This window comes from Malania oleifera, chromosome 5 (genome assembly GCF_029873635.1).
Source record: "Malania oleifera isolate guangnan ecotype guangnan chromosome 5, ASM2987363v1, whole genome shotgun sequence".
Lineage (NCBI taxonomy): Eukaryota > Viridiplantae > Streptophyta > Magnoliopsida > Santalales > Ximeniaceae > Malania > Malania oleifera.
Genome location: NC_080421.1, coordinates 26,265,630 through 26,284,657, shown reverse-complemented (window position 1 = coordinate 26,284,657; position 19,028 = coordinate 26,265,630). Strand labels below are relative to the sequence as shown.

At 36.9% G+C, this 19,028-nt stretch overlaps 1 protein-coding gene across 3 annotated transcripts in view; it reads left to right on the top strand.

Moving 5' to 3' along the window:
- The first annotated feature begins 6,188 nt into the window (after positions 1-6,188).
- The window catches only part of LOC131155004 (cadmium-induced protein AS8), a 51,335-nt gene continuing 38,495 nt past the window's right edge, over positions 6,189-19,028 (top strand). For 2 of the 3 annotated variants that reach the window (XM_058107880.1, XM_058107881.1), the window contains exon 1: positions 6,265-6,363. In XM_058107880.1, the coding sequence (XP_057963863.1) occupies positions 6,361-6,363 (3 nt within the window). In that variant the 5' untranslated portion in view covers positions 6,265-6,360. Of the gene's footprint in view, positions 6,364-19,028 lie in introns of all 3 variants that reach the window. The other variant, XM_058107882.1, reaches the window with a different exon arrangement.

Here is a 19,028-nt window from a genome sequence, read left to right as displayed (position 1 = left end):
CTTAAAAGTCAAATATGTTGCATATCACACTTTCATATGTTTTCAAGCTACTATAAAACGCAAATTTGATACAAAAATTAAGGCTCCCCAATCTCATTGGGGTGGTGAATATCGCAGCATAACTCAATATCTACAAAATCAAGGCGTTAATCATCGAATAACCTGTCCATATACGCATCCGCAAGCTGGTGCCATTGAAAGGTGTCACAGGCAAATTGTTAAAGTTGGATTGGCTTTACTTGCTCACTGTATTTTACCTAAAATGTTTGGGGAAGATGCCTTTTTGACCACTGTCTTTATCATCAACAGATTGCCAACTCCAATTTTAAAACATTGATTACCATATGAATGGTACTCATCGAAAATCATATTATAATTTTTTACATGCTTTTGGATGTGTTTGCTGGCCTTATTTGCGTCCATATAATCGACATAAAATGGATTTTTGATCCAAAAACTGCATATTTATTGGGTATAGTGTTGGTCATCGACTTTACAAGTGTTTAGATGTCTTTATGAGAAAAATCTTCGTGTCACGTCATGTTGTCTTTGACCAATCTCGTTATCCATATGAAGTCCTTGAGTTAGTCGAGCCTAATCATAAAACTGCTCTTGTTGTTCTCCCACCTATTCTAAATCTGTCACCCTCTAGCTCCTTTTTTTCTGCAGGTACCAATTTTCAATCTGCAGCACCGAGCCCTCTGCTTATGGTCTCAACATCAAGTCATCAAACTGATCTTGGTGTTGCCTCAGGTTCTCCTGCTAGGGATACTACCCTACCTCAGCATGGAGATAGTCCAACACCTCCTCCCTTACCTTTTCCACCTCGCCAACAACATTAGAATATGCATTCTATGATTACAAGAAGCAAAAACAACATCCACACGCCTAAATTAGAATTTGACTCACATATTTGATATCCTATTCCAAAAGCCCTTATGGCCATAATCCAACCACAAGAAAAGGAACCAACGTGCTATTTAGCAGCAGTTAAGCATCCCAATTAGCAAGAGGATATGAATAAAGAGTTTGATGCCTTGTTGTCTAATGGAACCTGGGCTTTGGTTCTTAAACCTCCTAATGCCAATCCTGTTGGATGCAAATGAGTGAATTAAAAGAAGAGCTGATGGCGATATTGAACGGTTTAAAACACGACTGGTTGCCAAATGATTTCATTAACAGGAGGGTGTTGACTTTGGCAAGACATTCAGTCCTGTGGTGAAACCTACCACAGTAACGTTGGTTCTGTCACTGGCAGTTTCTCGTGGTTGGCATCTTAGGAAATTGATGTCCAAAATTCTTTCCTGCATGACCTATTGCGTAAAGATGTCTATATGGCTTAACCTTCAGGGTTTCTTCATCCTCAATTTCTGCAACATGTTTGTAAGCTACAAAAGTCTCTCTATAGTCTTCGTCAAGCACCACAAGCATGGTTTTCTCGCATGATTGATGAGCTGCAAGCTATTGGTTTTATAGGAAGTCAGGTAGATCATTTACTCTATATTTATTTCTTATTTATTTTTTAATTTATGTCGATGACATAATTTTAACTGGTGCTGATATTCATTCCATTATCTAAGTGATAAGTTTGCTGTAAGACAACTTTGCAGTTAAAGATATGGGTGAACTCTGTTTCTTTCTGGGCATTGAGGCCATCTGGGGTGATCATGGTCTCTATTTATCTCACCGACGCTATATTCTTGATCTTCTTATACACAGTAAAATGGACAAAGCAAAGCCTTGTGTTACTCCAATATCGACCTCACAAACCTTAACAAAGTCTGATGGTGTTTCTTTTCATTATCCTTATTTGTATCGAAGTGTAGTCGAAGGGCTGCAATATATTTCTTTTACTTGACCTGAACTTGCTTTTACATACCATAAATGCAGAATCCAATGGAGCCACACTGGGCAGCTGTCAAACGCATATTGCATTATTTGAAGAACACAATTTCTCATGCTTTATTGATACAACTCACTACTGATCTTCAACTTCAAACGTTCAGTGATGCCAAGTGGGCATCCGATCGTGACGACAAAAGGTTCATTGGTGCTTACTATGTTTATTTGGGCAAAAATCTGATTTTGTGGAGCCGTAAGCAACAACAAATTGTTGCTCGCAGCAGCACAGAAGCAGAATATAAGGCAGTTGCAAATGCTACTACAAAAATTCAGTGGATAAAGTCTGAGCTAACTGATCTTCGTGTTCCAATTGTCCACCATCCAATTCTCTGGTGTGACAACATAGGAGTCACTTATTTGACCAGTAATCCACTATTTCATGCTCGAACGAAACATATAGAAATCGACTTTCACTATGTTCATGATCAAGTCCTTTGTCGTCAACTTCATGTTCAATTTGTTTCTACCAATGACGAGTATGAAGATGCACTTATGAAGCCGCTGCCCTTAATTCAATTTCATCTTCTGCGTGACAATCTTAGGATTCATTCCTTACCCTTTCAATGGAGGGGGCGTGCATCCGCAGAGGACTTCTCTGTTTCAGGAGTTCAAAACACCTCGACAGACTCCACTTCTTTAGGATTATAGCTAACAATTTTAAATTTTGAATTCATATGATGTATAGGCAACTAAGTAGGATAACATTTAGAGTTATGTTCTATTTAAAGTCCTTGTATACGCACAACTCAAAGATATATAAATTCAAACATTTTAGATTTTTATGAAATTTAGTACTCTCTATACACCTCTTACAATTGGATGCCTTTTCCAAAATGATGTGTAACCCAAATTAAGCATATTTTACATGATGATGGTGATGTAGTAAATAAACCAAAACTTTTCAAGTGAATGGTGTAAATGATTTTTGATAATGGAGTAAAATTTAGACCTTATGTTAGCCCCCTTAGAGGCATGGAGTACCCTACCATACAATGGATGTCTTACAAAAGTAGAGGCGAGACAACTCAAAGTTAGTGAAAAGTATACATTGTAAAAGAAGGAGAGAAGTGGGAGGAGAATATACTTAGAGCAAAAGGGATGGGAAAGGAAAGAGAGAGTTTGGGTATGTGTGTGTGTGTGCGCGTGATAGAGAGAGAGAGAGGGAGAGAGGCCAAATTAAAATGTATTAGCTATGGTTAATATATGTTGAAGGTCCTTATTGAATCTGTGAAATAGTTATTTATATACTATTCTAAGTCAAATCCTACTGCATAGATATTGTGGTATCTCTTTCATTGTTATTCTTTCCGATATTGACGCAAATTTCAAAAATAACTTCCAAAGTCATTAAATCCTTTGGATTCCACTATTTATTACATTTGATTTCTCTTACTTTATGTTAGAGAACAACCTTCTTTGGAATGTTATAAAAGTTAACTTCTCTGATTAATCTTTTTTTTCTTTTAAGCCCAACCAACATCTTTTCTTTATATTGCCCACTTACATGGAGATGCCAAGCAATATTTTTGGCTGACCCCCTTATCATGGATTCTATGTAGTGTAAGTCATGTAGTCAAGCAATATTAATCCTTCTTTTCTTGCTTCGTAACTTTTTTTCCATGGCTCCTCTTGTCATTGCCCTTGCCCAATTGCTTTTCAAGGCCCCATATGCATCAATGCCCCTTCAGCCTTCATTTGACTGACCACGAGTCTTCTTACATTTTTTCAGTGTGTAAAAACATTGCATGAGTAATGTACAAACAAGTTTTCAATTTATTTAATGAGCTGACTTGACCTATATATAAATAAGTTCACGAACTAATTTAATGAGTTAAGTCATAAGCATAATAAACATGCATATTTTTTTTTAGTTTATAAACATGACGAGGTAGTTAAACAAATAAACTTGTAAACTTTCAAAGTCGAGCATAGTCTGGCTTAAATTGGGTTCCCATTATTTATGTGTTCAAAATCATAAATCAAATTCAACTTATTTATCTTATTGAACGAGTTGGAATGAGAGTAAAGGCTCGCAAACAAATTGTCTCATTGTTGTCCCACCCATTGCTAATAAACCACTAGAAAACAAATTTAAACTTGTGAGTTGCAATTCAGAAAGTTTTGCAAATAATCGTTACACATGAAATTTAAACTATTAACTGAAATTTTAATTCTTTCATGCACCCAAGACCACCCTGACCTTAAGGTAGTTAAGGTGCTTGCTTTTTGGGCCCCAAATTTTTTTTTTAATGTAATAATATTAACATTACTTATGATGCTCTATTCTCATACATTGACTTTCCCACTATTAAGTAAATAAAATTTTATTTTAAAATGTAAAGAAAATGCAATTTAATTCTTTCTTTTTCAAGTAAATTTTGGAGCTCTCAAATTTTTTTTAAATGTAATAATGTTATGCTCTCATCCCATACATTAACTTTCCCATTATCAAGCAAATGAAATACATGTTGAATATAAAACTTTAATTAATGATTTTGCATCTCGAAAAGTTAGAAAAATTAATTTTAAATAAAAATAAAAGTAAAACAAAATATTAAGGGCCCCTAATTAAATCATTTGCCTAAGGCCCCGTATTATGAAGAGCCGACCCTGCATACCAAACAAATTTCTCTTATCTCTCGCCATCCCAACATCTAGTTTTTCACAAACACCTCTAAAACCTCCCTTAGGCCATTACTTGATGGAGAGAGAAAAAAAAAAAACACACCCACCAAGCTCCTCAACACCCTCAATCCTGACTTAGGGTATTCGCAAGCCTAAGAGATGGAATTAGAATGAGTCTTACTTGCCTACCTGAGCAACTTCAAGATCCTAGTCATTTAAAAGGTCTATCGATTTCTTTGCTCTCTCTCTCTCTCTATGGGCAAGGAAGAGAAGGAAGTTACGTTAGTCTATAAAGTTACAAGTAATTTTGTTTTTATTTTTTAAATACAAAAAACAAAAAAAAAAACATTATATACTTGATATATTATTTTCTTAACCCGATCACTTTGGAAACTATTTAAATAAATGGAGTAGAACACAAGGGAATGGAAATAGGGATTTTAAATAATATTGTTAATGAGTTTATGTATGAGGAGGGGAGGGAATTATAGGATTATGCATTCCATTCAAATTTTCTTTAAAAGCTTTGAAATATAAACCTTTCAAATAAGAGGGTTTCAAATGAAACATGACACCTTTGCCGCGTCTAGTAATTGAATGACACATTTAAATTAGAAATGATTGATCTCTAGGGTGTAAAGTCCATTCTTGTGCATAGCCAAAAATCTATAGAAATATAAATAACGGAAGATTGAGTGTAAATAAAAGTTAAAAATAAGAACAATAACATTTCAACCCAATTTTCTACCATTCATACAAAAACTATCAAAGGTAGTTCGAGAAAGTAATGTACACCTGAAGGCTCAAGACTCAGATACTTAGTGATCCCGTAGTCATAATCCTTTTGGACTCTTTTGTTGATAAAAGGAGAAGAATAAAAATAAGAAGAAAATGAATTTCTGTTATATTTTATTTCTATATTAAATAGCATTAAAAATAACGAATTGTTCTCAAATAATTAAAAAAAAGAAAAATCAAATATCAATCATGTGTAAAATTTAAATTTTATTCATTGTTTTGCTAACTATTTTATTTTCTTCCTTATTTTTCTTGATAATCAAACATAAAAAAAGTAAAAGGTCCATTTAGTTGTGAAAATTTCTATTTTAATTTTTCAAAAAATTATGAAAAAATTAGTTCATTTTTTATTTTTACAATATTTGTATGAAATAAATGAACATTGATAAACAACTTTGGCACTATTTGCTAGTGAATATAATTTTTTATTTTTATTTTAATTTTAAAAAAAATCAACTTATTTTTTTTTTAATTTTTTAAATTTATGTTGGAAAGTTGGAAGATATCTTTTCATTATTCTTTTTTAGATTTCTAAATCTTACTGAATTTGGATTTTAAACTTTAATTTTTGTGGATTATGAATAGAGTTTCTTTTAAATTTACACAAATTTAAATTAAACTCCCAAAATTTATGATTTTAAAAAGTACCTTTTATAAATTTTAGAAAATTAGAAAACACATTGTTTTCTTCGTGATTACTTTAAAATATAGAAATAGAAAATAAAAATATGATTTTACATATTTAAACAAATTCTTTATTTTTTATGATTTTAATATAAATTTTTAAAATTTTAAAAAAAGTTAAATTCTTATAATTTTCCGGACATTTATGAATGGATTGGAGCTGGACTAGACCCGGACCTAATAGAGACGGAGCCCGGGCCGAATTCGGGTCGTCCCCTGGTTTATTTATTTATTGTTAAATTTTAAATTTTAAAATTTGTTTAATTTTTTATAAATAAATTTTCGAAGGACTCCCGAGCATGCTTGAACACTCGCGAGTCTTGAGGGCGGTATGATTTGAAGCAGAGTTTCATGGTAATAAAAATGGCTCGTTTGATATCTCTATTATTATTATTATTATTATTGCCAGCTCTAATCGAATCACGAAGAAACCCATCTCTTTCTCGATGGATTGGAAGTAGAAGTCGTTTTTTGGCCTTTACAAATTGTGTTCTTGTTTATTAATTTTTGTTCACGATTATTACAGTCGTTTTATTATTATTATTATTATTATTATTATTATTATTATTCAGTGTTTCAGTAGAATCTGTTCGAATCCTGCTTGATTTTGTTGACCCATTCCGGGACTTTGGATGCTGTTATGGGTGATTGAATTGTAGACTTCTAGTTACATTTTACGGGAATTTAAAGTTAACCAGCGTTGCTTGTTTACTACTTTCTTTTTGATTTGCCACAACCGATTAATCTTTGTATGCATTTTTGTGTTGCTTATTCTTCGTCTGCTATTTTGTTCTACAATCCAAGAGTGGTGTGTTTTGCTACATTTGGGACTTTGCGAAGACATTCTGATTAAATTTGGAAAAATGAGTTTGATGTAAGAGGTTGTTGTGATATGGATGGGATAAATACTAAGCAGAGCGGATTAAATACAACAAGTAAATGCAACACAACTAGAAAATGATAAATAACAAGAATAACAACAAGATTTACTTGGTTCGGCAAAGTTTACATCCACGGAAGTAATGACACACAAATTTCACTATAGAAATCTCAAAGTACACAATACACTTCTCAAAATGATCTCTCACACTCAATACATGCCCATAATGACATATATAATAGTGTTTTGGAGGTTTCCCTTCAAGTACCCAACCATCCCAACGTTCAAATTCAAAATTCAAAAAACTGCTCGTAGCCCAGGCACACTCGTCGACAGGTACAGGGGATTCGTCGACAATCTAGAGAAAGACACTCGTCGATGAGAATAGGGTATTCGTCGACGAGCCCATTTTTTGCTCTCGGTATCTCCAGAACTCTGAGAATTTTCTACTCTCGGGATCTACTCATTGACGAGCATAGGACACTCGTCGATGAGCCCCTGCTGTGCTGCCCCTTTATGTTTTTCCCCCTTCTTTGCTTATAAAATCCAAAGTATAAGAGCCACTCCATAGACAACAGTCTCCACCTTGGTGATTATACGTTCCTTAGGAGAATCCCGAATAACATATCTAATTGCTCCACCTTGAACTTGAATCGCTCGGTTGGGTTTATCTCCCTTCTATCAATTGGAGACATGGAGTAAGTCCAAGCAATGCTTGAACTTCTCAGAAGTAACTGATTTCGTCAGAATATTCGCTGCATTTTCAGACGTGTAAACTTTCTCCAACACAAGTTCACCCGAAGCAATCAATTCCCAAACCCTGTGGAACATCACATCAATGTGCTTGGTTCTAGCATGGTATATTTGATTCTTCGCCAAGTAAATGACACTTTGACTATCACAATGCAGCACCACTCCATTTTGTTGTAACCCCAGCTCTTTGACTAAACCGGTAAGCCATAAGGCTTCCTTTGCAGTTTCGGCAACTGTCATATATTCCACCTCAGTCGTGGATAACGCTACCAGAAACTGTACCGTGGATCTCCAACATACCGGTCCTCCTACATGGGTAAATACATATCCCGTTGTAGACCTTCTTTCATCCATATCTCCAGCATAATCAACATTTACAAACCCTATAACTGAAGGACAACCCTGTTGCTTGCCGAACATGATGCCATATCCCGATGTACCCTGTAAGTATCTGAGTATCCATTTGACGGCTTCCCAATGCTACCTTCCTGGATTAGAGAGAAACTTACTTACCACACTCACCGCATGAGCCAAATCTGGTCTCGTACATACCATGACATACATTAAACTCCCCACAACACTAGCATAGGGGACCTTTGACATGTCCTGGATTTCCTCATCCGTACTTGGGCAATCTGCAGTAGACAACTTAAAATGATTCGCTAGAGGTGTACTCATCGGTCTTGGATCAGTCATACTAAACCTCTCCAACTTATGCACATAACCACTCTGATATAGCCATAATCTCCCTGCAGTTCTGTCACGGCGAATCTCCATTCTAAGTATTTTCTTGGTTGAACCAAGATCCTTTATGTCAAATTCCTTATACAATAGGTCCTTTAACTGATTCACCTCAGTTAAATCCTTTGCAACTATCAACATGTCGTCGACGTACAATAACAAGAAAATAAGAGAACCATCCTCAAGCTTGTTCAGATATACAACACTGTCATACTCACACCTTTTGTAGCCAATCTTGATCATGTAGGAATCAAACCGTTTATACCATTGCTTTGGAGACTGTTTCAGCCCATAAAGAGATTTCTTCAACCTGCAAACTTAATTTTCTTATCTCGGTTGAATGAATCCCTCCGGCTGTACCATGTAGATTTGTTCCTCCAAGTCACCGTGAAAAAACGCCGTTCTCATATCCATTTGTTCCAAATGAAAATTATAATGGGCTACCAACCCCAACACAATTTTGATAGAAGTATGTCGGACCACTGGAGAAAAGATCTCATCATAATCTATTCCCTTCTTCTGTGAATCTATTCCCTTCTTCTATGAGTATCCTTTTGCCACCAACCATGCCTTGAATTTCTCTCATTCCTTTTCTGAAATTGCCTCCTTCTTCCTATATACCCATTTGTTACCTATCGGTCTCTTTTCATCTGGAAGCTCCATCAAATCCTAAGTTTGGTTCCTATGTAATGATTCCATCTCCTCAATCATCGCACCCATCCACCTATCTTTCTCCTGGCCGTGCACTGCCTCTTGAAATGTAGTTGGATCGTTGCAACTAGTAAGGAAAGCATAAGATACTAACTCTTCAAATCCATACCTTGGTGGAGGCTTGATAGTGCGTATTGATCTCCGTACAGGAATATCGTCGATTTGCTGGTTTCCCAAGCTAGAACTTCTTGCAACCATAGTACCATGATCATTTTCGTTGTCCTGGACTTTTAACTCCACCTGCACTACACGTTCATCACTGCCCTAGCTTTCTAGCTCCTATTTCTATTCATCACACTCTTGAGTATGCTTCATCACACTCTTGAGTATGCTTCATCATAGCATTCTCATCAAAGACTACATCCCTACTGATCACCACCTTGTTTGCCACAGGGTCCCATAACTTGTACCCCTTCACACTCTCTGGGTATCCCAAAAAAATGCAACGACGAGACTTTGGGTTAAGCTTAGACCTCTCCTCACTAGATACATGAATATAGGCTGGGCACCTGAATACCTTCAATCCGGAGTAGTCTACTGCATTTTCCCTCCAAATCTCTTCTGCCATTCTACCCTCTAGTGACGCCCTTGGTGATTGGTTTATCATAAAACAAACCATACTCACTGCCTTGGCCCAGAAGTTCTTAGGTAGCTGTGCATTTAATCTGAGACACTGAGCCCTTTTAGAAAGAGTCCGGTTCATCCGTTCTGCCATACCATTTTGCTGAGGTGTCCAGTGAACTGTAACGTGTCTCTTGATGCCCTGCTCCACACAAAACTCCATAAACCGAGAATCAGCGTACTCGGTCCCATTATTCGACCTTAAGTATTTGATTCTCCTTCCTGTCAAGTTTTTTACTTCAGCCTTCCAAATCTTAAACTTGGCAAACGTATATGATTTGTGACGCATGAAGTAAACCCAGACCTTCCGTGAGTAATCATCAATGAAACTCACATAATACACATGTCCACCCTTTGATACAACTCTAACTGGACCCCAAACATCTGAATGCACATAATCAAGAATACCCTTTGTCTTGTGTATAGTTGATTTGAACTTTGCTCTATTCTATTTTCCAAGAACACAAATCTTGCAAAATTCCAGCTGACATGATTTCAAGTTCTTTAAAAGTTTCCTCTTGTGTAGTTCCTTCATGCTGTGTTCCCCCATGTGCCCAAGGCGCATATGACACAAGACGGTCTCATCCGATTCAGCATCTACGACTGCAGCTCCACCTACAACTGTAGTTCCCTGCAATGTGTAGATATTCCCATCCAGTTTCTGCCCTTTCATTATAGTTAGATTACCTTTCCATACCGTCAAAACTCCACCTTTGGACTTGTAATAAAAGCCATTACAATCCAAAGTACCGAGTGATATCAAATTCTTCCTTAACTCTGGTATATATCTTACATTACACAACGTTCTTACAGCACCATCAAACATTTTTACCTTTACATTTCCTATGTCAATGATCTTGCAAGAAGCGTCATTGCCCATAAGAATTGATCCAGAATTCACTAACCTGTAAGTGCTGAACCACTCCTTGTTAGGAGACATGTAATAAGAACATGCCGAGTCAAGTATCCAAGAGTCCATTAGATTTTTCGACCCCGCTGAAACTGATAGAACATCACCATCATTACACGCTGAATCTCCTTTTTGAACAACATTCGCAGATTTTAAAGTACCCTCATGTTTTTCAGAATTTCCCTTTTTCCAATCCGGACACTCCAGTTTCACATGCCCCTTTTTACCGCATTTATAATACCAGATTTATTTCTTCTTCTTGGATTGATTTTAGGATTTCTAACTTGATCCATGTTTGGATTTTCCTTTGCCTCGTTCGTTATTACCCTTTACCACAAGGCCTTCTCATTCATCACATATTTTCAATCTTTGATGAAAATTTAGTGAAGCACTTGTTACCTTTTCAAGATCAAGAGTTTCTTTTCCCCACGTAATAGTGATCACAAGATTTTCATAGGTATAAGTCAAGGGCAAGGAGTTTAATAACATCAAAGTTTTATCATCCTCGTCAAACTTAACATCAACTCATCAAATCACTAATAATTTGATTGAAAGCATTAATGTGTTGATCTAAGTTGGATCCTTCAACCATCTTAAGCTTACAAACGTTGCTTAAGAAAAAGTTTATTATTGAGAGATTTGGACATGTACCGACTCTCTAACTTTCGCCATATAGCCGCTGGAGAATCCTTCTCCATCACTCGATAGAGTACTTCGTCGGCCAAACACAAGCGTATTGTAGAAGCGGCCTTTGCTTATAATTCTCCACATGTTGCCTCATCCATTCCATCCGGTTGAACACCAAGTAATGCCTTTCCCATTCCTTGTTGTACAAGAATATCTTTCACTCTCCTCTGCCATAAACCAAAGTTCCCAGTTCCATCAAATTTGATGATGTCAAATCTTGCAGAAGACGATCCCGGTGCCATAACAACAATCTCTCTGATACCAATTTGTTGTGAGATGGATGGGATAAATACTAAGCACAGCGGATTAAATACAACAAGTAAATGAAACACAACCAGAAAATGATAAATAACAAGAACAACAACAAGATTTATGTGGTTCGGCAAAGCTTACATCCACGGAAGCAATGACAGACAAATTCACTATGGAAATCTCAAAGTACACAATACACTTCTCAAAATGCTCACTCACACTCAATGCATGCCTAGAATGACATATATAACATTGTTTTGCAGGTTTCCCTCCAATTACCCAACCACCCCAACGTTCAAATTCAAAATTCAAAAAACTGCTTGCAGCCCAGGCGCACTCGTCGATGGGTACAGGGGATTCGTCGATGATCCAGAGAAGGACACTCGTCAACGAGAGTAGGGCATTCGTTGACGAGCCCATTTTTATGCTCTCGGTATCTCCAGAACTCTGAGATTTTCTGCTCTCTGGATCTACTCGTCGACGAGCACAGGACACTCGTCGACAAGTCCCTACTGTGCTACCCCTTTATGTTTTTCTCCTTTCTTTGTTTATGAAATCCAAAGTATAAGAGCCACACCATAAACAACAGAGGTGCTTTCCAGCCTTTCCTCTTGTTCTTTAAGAAGCATTGAGGACTTAGACAATGATTATTTATAAAGCAATGTGCTGCGGCTTGAATCTGTGCAAGAGGTCTGAAGAATAACCTACCAAGGAGACTGCAAGATGGAAACGCCAAACTATATCATAGGGAAATTTTTTGGTGAATAGAGGAGATAATTTTGTGTAGATCAGTTGACTCCCCCAAGCTGGCAGTCTATGAGCCAATGTGCCTGTTCAGTCAGAAGCACAGAGTGGTGGTTGAGATCAATAGACTTGGTTTTTGCCAGTTTCTTAAGATGTTTTTGTGTGGGTCCCCCCCATTTCCTTTGGTTAATTGTTTCCTCATACGAGATTAGGGCAATCAAACCAACATGTTAGAAAGGATTGGTTTGGAGGATAGGGTACAATTTCCCCTATTTCTTATGAAAATATTTGGCGAGGAAAGAAATTGAAGATTATAAATAGAAATGGGTTTGGGAGAGAAGATAACTTTCTCCCAAGAGAGAAGGAAGGGAAAAATTTCACATGATGTTAAATAGTGTTTAACATGACGTTAAATTACAAATGGTGAGATTGAGCAGGGTTTGTGTGTAGGAGGATTTGGGTTGAGATTTTGATGAATATCTTTTTTTTTTTTGCAAATTCTTTCTTCTTTTGAGTTGATTTTATGTTTATCATGGATGTAGGCCAACTAGAAGGGTCAAACCACATTACATTTTTGTCTCTTTAGTGCTTAATCGACCTGCGTGTTGTATCATTTAAATTCGCTTCTGCTTGTATGTTTTGTGGATGTTTGAATTTAAATCTTTTCTTCTTTCGAGTTTATTTTATGTTTATTGTGGATTTAGGCCAGCCAGAAGGGTCAAACCCCATTACATTTTTGTATTTTTAGTGCTTAATCAACCTGCTTATTGTATAATTTAAATTAACTTCTGCTTGTATCTTTGGTTTGTGATGCTGCACGTCATACTCATGAAACACACATGCTTCGGGTAAAATCCCTAACACAAACCCAGGTTCATTTCAATAATCCATGCCCCTCTAAAAGCTCGTAACCAACTAAATAGAAGAAATTTGTTTATTGAGTTCTAAAGTAGGAACTTACCTAATTTGCTACATTTATTGCCAAAACCAAAGCGTAATAAATAAGAAAAAATCAAAATCAAACACAAAATCAAACCATAAAATTAAATCAAAATCTGGATGCTCAAATCTAAATCTGGATCTTTTCATGAATGATATGCAAGGCCTTTGAGTTGGTTGAAACCTCCATGATGAATACTCCCTCTCGCCATTATTCTCCTTCAAATTCAATCTTGAATGCTGATTAATAGAAGGTGTACTTAGATAAAGGAAATGAGTCCTAGACGACCCTACATCTTCATACATCATCTGCATTTGGGATAATGGTTGAGATCATAACTCATAATGGTTTGAACCAACCTTGACACTCATAGTGTTGGTGCAACCATCATAGATCAAGTGATACTCAAAATGACTATGCTTTCCCTATATTATGTCAACAGTAAGAGAATTGCAAACCTAGTAATGTACTTGAAAAGAATTCCCCCATTAATCAATATGATTATGACACCCACACAGGAGGACAAGTTATCTCTAAAACTGCTGAATTCTGGAAACCTGCACTGCACAGATCTTGAGAACATGTAATCAGAGCCAATGTATGATGCATGCCGATACCTTGTAATCTCTTCTCCAGTGTCAACAACAATGCCTACTAGTTGTTTTGCTTCCTCATGCTTGACAACGCATGCCTAAAAGGCTTGCTCAGTTTCAGGGATGGCCTTGGTCCCAGCCTTGTGGTGCATAAGCAAAGGACAGTGCCATCACGCACTTTAGCAGCTGTTCAGTATTAGAATCCTCTTCCTCACTCCAAGTAAGATCCAAAGGTTCATAGATGTAATCAATCCACAATCCACATTGGCTCGGTGATGTAGGATCCCTTGTGAATTATTCTAGTCGATCATATTATGTTTGAAGATTTAAAAACTAGGGATTTTGTTTTAAATTAGTAAATTTAGATATTTTAAAATTTTAGTTAATTTCGGGTTATTTTTGTGTATTTTAAGTACTTTGGGTTATTTTGTAATTATTTGTTTTAGTTGCAGTTTTCTAATTGTCTGTTTTAGTTGTATTGTTGGGTGTATAACTACTTTCTTTGTATTGTATTAGGGCAGTTATGAATTTGAATTCAGAATCCCTGTACTGGCCTCTCTCTCTCTCCCCTCCTCCTTCTTCTTCCTCCCTTCTCTTCTATGTTCTGTTCTGTCCAGATTTCTCCCTTTCTGTTCTTTTCTGTCCCTAATTTATGTCTTACTGTCCCTTCTGCCTGCGGCATATGCTTTCCTTCTCACTTCCTAATTCTTCTTCTTCTCTTCTCTTTTTGTTTCTCTCCCTCAGTTCTGTTTCCAGTTCTGTTTGTATATCTGTCCTACATCTATTTTCAGAGCAAACCATGATCACCATGCACCAGAGCCTGTGAGATCCTTTAAGCTGTTTTGAAGTTAGCTCAAGGAAATTCAAGTGCTAGTGCTTGTTACATATTTTGGAGGATAAAGTCAGCTCCACACTGGATTCAGAACTCAGACCTTTTTTGCTGCATTTTGTTTGTTTGTTATTTTTAATACTTTTTCAGTGGAGACTTGAGAAATTGGGTGTTAGTTTGAGAAATTGGGCTATCTATGCGTATTTCAATGTTTTAGAGAATGAATTAACTCTACCAGCACTAACATTGATACTCAACTGTGATCTTTTGAGATTTACTTACTGCAATATACTAGTTTCCTTCCTCTGATTATAAGAATGATATGAAGAAATTCAACTCATGGTGCGTGATATATATTTTGGAAGAAAATTTAGTGTTGGAGATCTGATTTCAAATGCCAACTATCCTAATACAATACAAATTACGAACAAAGTATTTACACACCCAACAATACAAGTAAAACAAAAAAGTACAAAATAAACTCAAAGTACTTAAAATACACAAAAAAAACCCTAAATTAACAAAAATTCTAAAATATTTAGGTTTACTAATTTAAAACAAAACCTCTTGTTTCTGAATCTTCAAACATAATGTTATCACCTAGAATACTTACAGGGGATTTTTCTCTGCTTTTATTGCACTGTTGTAAAACTTGAAATTGAGATTTTTTAACCTGGGGTTTGATGGAGGATTGCTTGCGAATTATTCTAAGTACTTCAGGTTTATTTTGTAATTAATTGATTTAGTTGGGGTTATTTTGTTAATATTTGTTCTGGTTGTATTGTATTACGACAGTTATCAATTTGAATTCAGAATCATAGCATGGTTTCCCTTCCCCCCCTTTCTCTCTCTCTTGCAGCCTCTTCCTCTCCCTCTCCTCTCATTCTTCCTCTTCCTCCTTTCTCGTTATTCTGTTCTGTCCAGTTTCTCTATCTTTCTGTACTTCTGTAACTCTCTGTTCTGTTCCAGATTTCTGTCCCAGTGTTTCTTCTGCCTGCAGCATCTTCTTTCCTTCTCCTTTCTTAATTCTTCTTCTCTTCTTTCTGTGTTTCTCTACCTCAATTCTCTTACTATTTCTGTCTCTATATTTGTCCTACATCACTTGGTCTTCTCTTTCACTATATGTAAGGATTTCTTTTTAGAGCATTGCCCTAGATCCATGACCCTTGTCCTTGACCTCACACTTGTAGCATTCTGTCCAGGGCTTCTCCAGTCGGGCTTCTGCAGGCTTTGAGGGGCTTGAGATGGACGTACCTTTCGGCTCAACACTGTCCAACTACTTTTTTTCAGCTGTCCATAAAGATGAGGTCCTTTTCTACATCCTTCGCATAGGACGGGGCCTTGGATCTACAGTAAGGTTGCTTCTTTGTGACTGGTTGGTCACGGTTTCGAGTCCAAGGAAACAGCCACAGCCTCTCTACATAAAAGTAGGGGTAAGGCTGTGTACATTGTGACGACCCATCCCCTACCCTCACAAAGCAAGGAGCCTTGTGGCCTAGGACACCCTTTCTTTTTATCCCTGGCATAGGACGCAGCCTGAAAAATGGATTTGAAGTGTTGGCTGTTGAGCTTGATTTGGATGCCATACCATAGTCCTCACCTGATGATGCGCTGTTGTTTGTCTCATCAAACTGACACTGGACAAGGAGGTGGTGAAATTCCCAAGTGTATGTCTCGACATTTTTGCCATGTTGAGTCAATGAATACAGTGGGAATAGAATTCCCAAGCATAGTTTTTTGGAATGAACTTCTAAATCAGCGCCTCCTTCATTTATATCCACTTGGTTTGGGATCCTCCACCCTATTCCACCGTGTGATTCAGTATAACCCCACCAAGTTTTAGCATATTCATTTAAACAAGTTATGGCGATGTTGACTCTATCCTCAAACTCAGACACCACGGTAAACAAAGATTTTCTTTAAGTGGTTAAACCAGTCATATCCAGCTCAACTTCCTCATTGAAATTGCACATCATTGACCTTGATTTCGTAGTTGGGGCGTAGAGTATGATGATGAAATTTACACACATGTGTGATGCAGGACGAGAAGTGGCTATTTGGATGGATCATTTCGACCCAATTAGGAGGCCTATGTCAAAGAATAGGGTGAATGGTTTATTTGGTCCGAAACCCAAATGTGCTTAGTTAGTTAGTTGTTTAAGTATGTGTGTGTAGTGTGCTTGTATTAAGATTATTTATGTTGGGGGTTTGTTTGCAGTAATTGTGTATTCTAGGGGTATGTTTGTAGTGCAATGTAGTTTTAGGGGTATGTGTATAATTTCATGTGTTTAGAGGCTTTCTTATAAATATTGTGTGAAAGTCATGATGTAGGCAGCAGTTGATGAATTTGAATTGGAATTGAATGTGAATTGCCCCTTGGTATCTCCTCTCTCCTCTCTTCCCTTTCCTTTCTCTCTTCTATTTCTTTGAAATTCTCCCATGGTTGCAGAACCTTGATGCTGCCCTTGCATCAATGTGGTTATGGGGTTTAATCATTAGTGAAAGCAATCAAGTTGGATGTGCTAGCATCATTAACTACTCCCTTTCCTCTCACTTGCAAATCAAGGTGAGTCAACATCTTGGCCAATTGACTGATGAGGTCTTATCTCTGTGAAGGTTAGTGTGTCCCTAATATTTTTCCAAGCCACCACATGAGTTTCTATAGGAGGTCGTGGGCATGCTCTCATCAATCTTTCAAATTGGCCATCTCTTGTTGCATAGACTTGAAATGGTCATGTCGTCATGGTTCTTAGTTAGTGTTGTGGTCGAAAAAGGTTTTTTTTTTACTAGGGGGAGCTTGGACTGGAAACACTATGGGTTTGGAACTAGAGGTAAATATTAGGCTTACATAGTGGGTTGTTTAGCTAGAAGAGATTTATAAAATCTGGATATTGAATGGGATGGGATTGGCCTAACTAATGGAAGAAAGGCTTAGGTAACCAAGATAGGGCTGCTCAACTAGTGGGATTACATGTTCTCAAGAATTGTGTAATGCATTGTATCGGATTCCAAGCAAGTTTTAGACATAGTTTGTTCTCTTGTGTTAATATCATATTGATTATGAGGGAATTTTTTTTTTTCAAGTTACAATTCCATTTTGGATTCTAGGAAGCCCTTGGTAGCTAAAGAATCACATGATCTATAATGGTTGTGTAACAATATCAACATCAAGGCTCATTCGAACAATTATTAGTTATGATCTTTACGGATATCCTAGATGTTGGTGGTGTATGAAGTTGTGTGGTTGTCTTGGACTTGCCCATTCTATTGATTAGTCTTTGAGGCCGAACTGTTCCACAGTTGAGTAGAGCGATGTTGAGAGGGAGTGCTCATTGTGGAGATTTGTACCAACCCAGAGGCTTTATGTATCATTCAATTATCCACATTTTGATTTGATTTTCATTTAATTTTATATTTTGATTTTATTTTTGTTTCTTATTTATTATGATTTGATTTTGGCAATAAATGTAGCAAATTAAGAATGTTCTTATTTTAGAATTTAGGAAAGTAATTTCTTTTATTTAGTTAACTGCAAGTTTGTGGAGGCAGGTGGGTTATTGGAATGAACTTGGGTTTGTGTTTAGGGTTTGTACTTGTAGTGTGTGTATTGTTGTTAAAATATCAACCCTGAATATCGTTGTAAATAAAATACAAATTAGGAAAGTGAGTAATTATGGGAGATTTGATATTATTCAATAGGAAATTGTTTCCTTATTTAGAATAGGTAATTGTATTATATGTTGGATTGTATGTAAGAACAAAATAATAAAAAGAAATATTTTTTCCAATCGTTTCTTCTTTCATGGTATCAGAGCTAGGGTTTCTTAAACCCAGCTAAACGATGGCTAACAGCAGAGGCTCTACCTCCTCTGCAAACATCACCGGCGATTCAGAGGTTACGTCCGGTGCGGGTACGAATGATAACACAGTCTTTCCACTCTCATTGGAAAAACTAAACGGAAAAAATTTCCGTGAATGGGTTCAGTCCATGAAACTGGTGATTGAGGGAAAAGGAAAGCTTGGTTACCTTACCGGTGAGCGAAGGAAACCAGATCCTTTCGACGCTGTAGCCTTGCAAAGATGGAGGTCCGAAAACTCCATGGTCACGGCTTGGCTTGTTAATTCGATGCAACCATCAATCGGAAAAATTTATTTGTTTTTGCTGACGGCGAAGGAGGTCTGGGACGGCGTACGTGAGATGTACTCCGATGTCGAAAGTCACTCACATATCTTCGACATCAAGACCCGATTGTGGCAGATGCGGCAAGGCGAGAGAGGTGTTACCGAGCATTTCATGGAGATGAGTCATCTTTGGCAGGAGTTTGATCTGAGCATCGACGAGGAGTGGGAGTGCTCCG